General features: G+C 31.0%; 1 protein-coding gene across 1 annotated transcript in view; it reads right to left on the reverse strand.

Annotated features, from left to right (window-relative positions):
- Positions 1 to 1142, reverse strand: part of LOC106477023 (sphingosine-1-phosphate lyase 1-like) — a 9738-nt gene extending 8596 nt beyond the window's left edge. Inside the window, exon 1 of the mRNA XM_013937630.2 lies at positions 1027 to 1142. Coding sequence (XP_013793084.2) covers positions 1027 to 1074 — 48 coding nt within the window. The 5' untranslated portion in view covers positions 1075 to 1142. The remainder of the gene's footprint in view (positions 1 to 1026) is intronic.
- Positions 1143 to 1432: the final 290 nt, after the last annotated feature.

The following is a 1432-nucleotide window of genomic DNA, read 5'->3' on the forward strand; positions in this document are numbered from 1 at the left end:
CGATATACATATTAAACTGAAACCAAAGAGAGTAATGATATACATATTAAACTGAAACCAAAGAGTATTGATATACATATTAAACTGAAACCAAAGAGAGTAATAATATACATATTAAACTGAAACCAAAGAGGGTAATAATATACATATTAAAAAAGTGGATATTGATATAGAAATTTTGGTATTTTTAAAGTATATCTGAAATAATAAAGTAATCTATTAGCTCTAGTGACTTTTATTGCTTTGAAAACTAAAGGTTAATACAACACTATATTGTATACATATAGCATCTTCAATGTCCCATTCACACCCTTTCTGACCAGTTCTGTTGAAGTTGACTTTCAGGGTTAACAGAGACATCTTAGAGACATTTTGGGCTTACCATACTGTACACAGATAATGGAGGTTTTAAATTGGGTCTCCTTGTGTTTGATATAGTAACACAATGTAGACTATAAAATAAGTTTCTATCCAGCCTTGTCTCATCTCTATAAACCAAATTTAGAATATAGTAACCGATAGGTCAGGATGCTGTAAATCTTCATGATGTATTAACAACAGTAACATTTTGTGTAAATTTCAAAATTATCATTCTGACCATAGTACATAAAACTGCTTGGTAAATTCTGAATTTTGTTTTTGTAAATAACTGAGAGGAAAATCTTCATCGTTAGTCATGTTTTTCAGGGTTTTTTGCAGCCTGAGCCTCCTAGGCACCATTTTGTTACCTTCAGTTTAAGTGGATAAAGTTTACACTGATCACCCTATTGATATTCTATTAACTTGCTTTTTGTTCTTATGGGATTTTAACTACAAGTTTTACATGTTTCTATAATAGATATTATAACAAGATTACTGATATTAAACAGACTATCTAGAGGTCTTATATTCTGTCATGTTGTTCTATAACGTGACCTACAGAAAGTACATTTTGAGATACAACAATACACCTGCATCCACATATCCTAACACTCCTGTTAATATGTCATTCTTTCAACCATTGTTTCTTAACTAAATTTTACTCACCCAAACTTGTGAGCAACTATTCCATGCCTCACTCTCTTTACTAACCATCTTGAACGATACCTTCTATGCTGGTCCTTATTTACTTGTCTTGTTTATCTTATTTCTTTATCTGTAAAAATGATATTTTATCACTTAAAGCAAAAAAAACTTAAGGTTACAGATGTCACATACCAAGAAGTTATCAACGGAAAAATCTTCTGAACACAGCACACAACTACCATTACACAGTTATGTGGAATACAACATTAGTTGTTATAAGGATGATTACACAGCACACAACTTCCATTACACAGTTATGTGGAATACAACATTAGTTGTTATAAGGATGATTACACAGCACACAACTTCCATTACACAGTTATGTGGAATACAACATTAGTTGTTATAAGGATAATTACACAGCACA

This window comes from Limulus polyphemus, unplaced genomic scaffold, assembly GCF_000517525.1.
Source record: "Limulus polyphemus unplaced genomic scaffold, Limulus_polyphemus-2.1.2 Scaffold12569, whole genome shotgun sequence".
Taxonomy (NCBI): domain Eukaryota; kingdom Metazoa; phylum Arthropoda; class Merostomata; order Xiphosura; family Limulidae; genus Limulus; species Limulus polyphemus.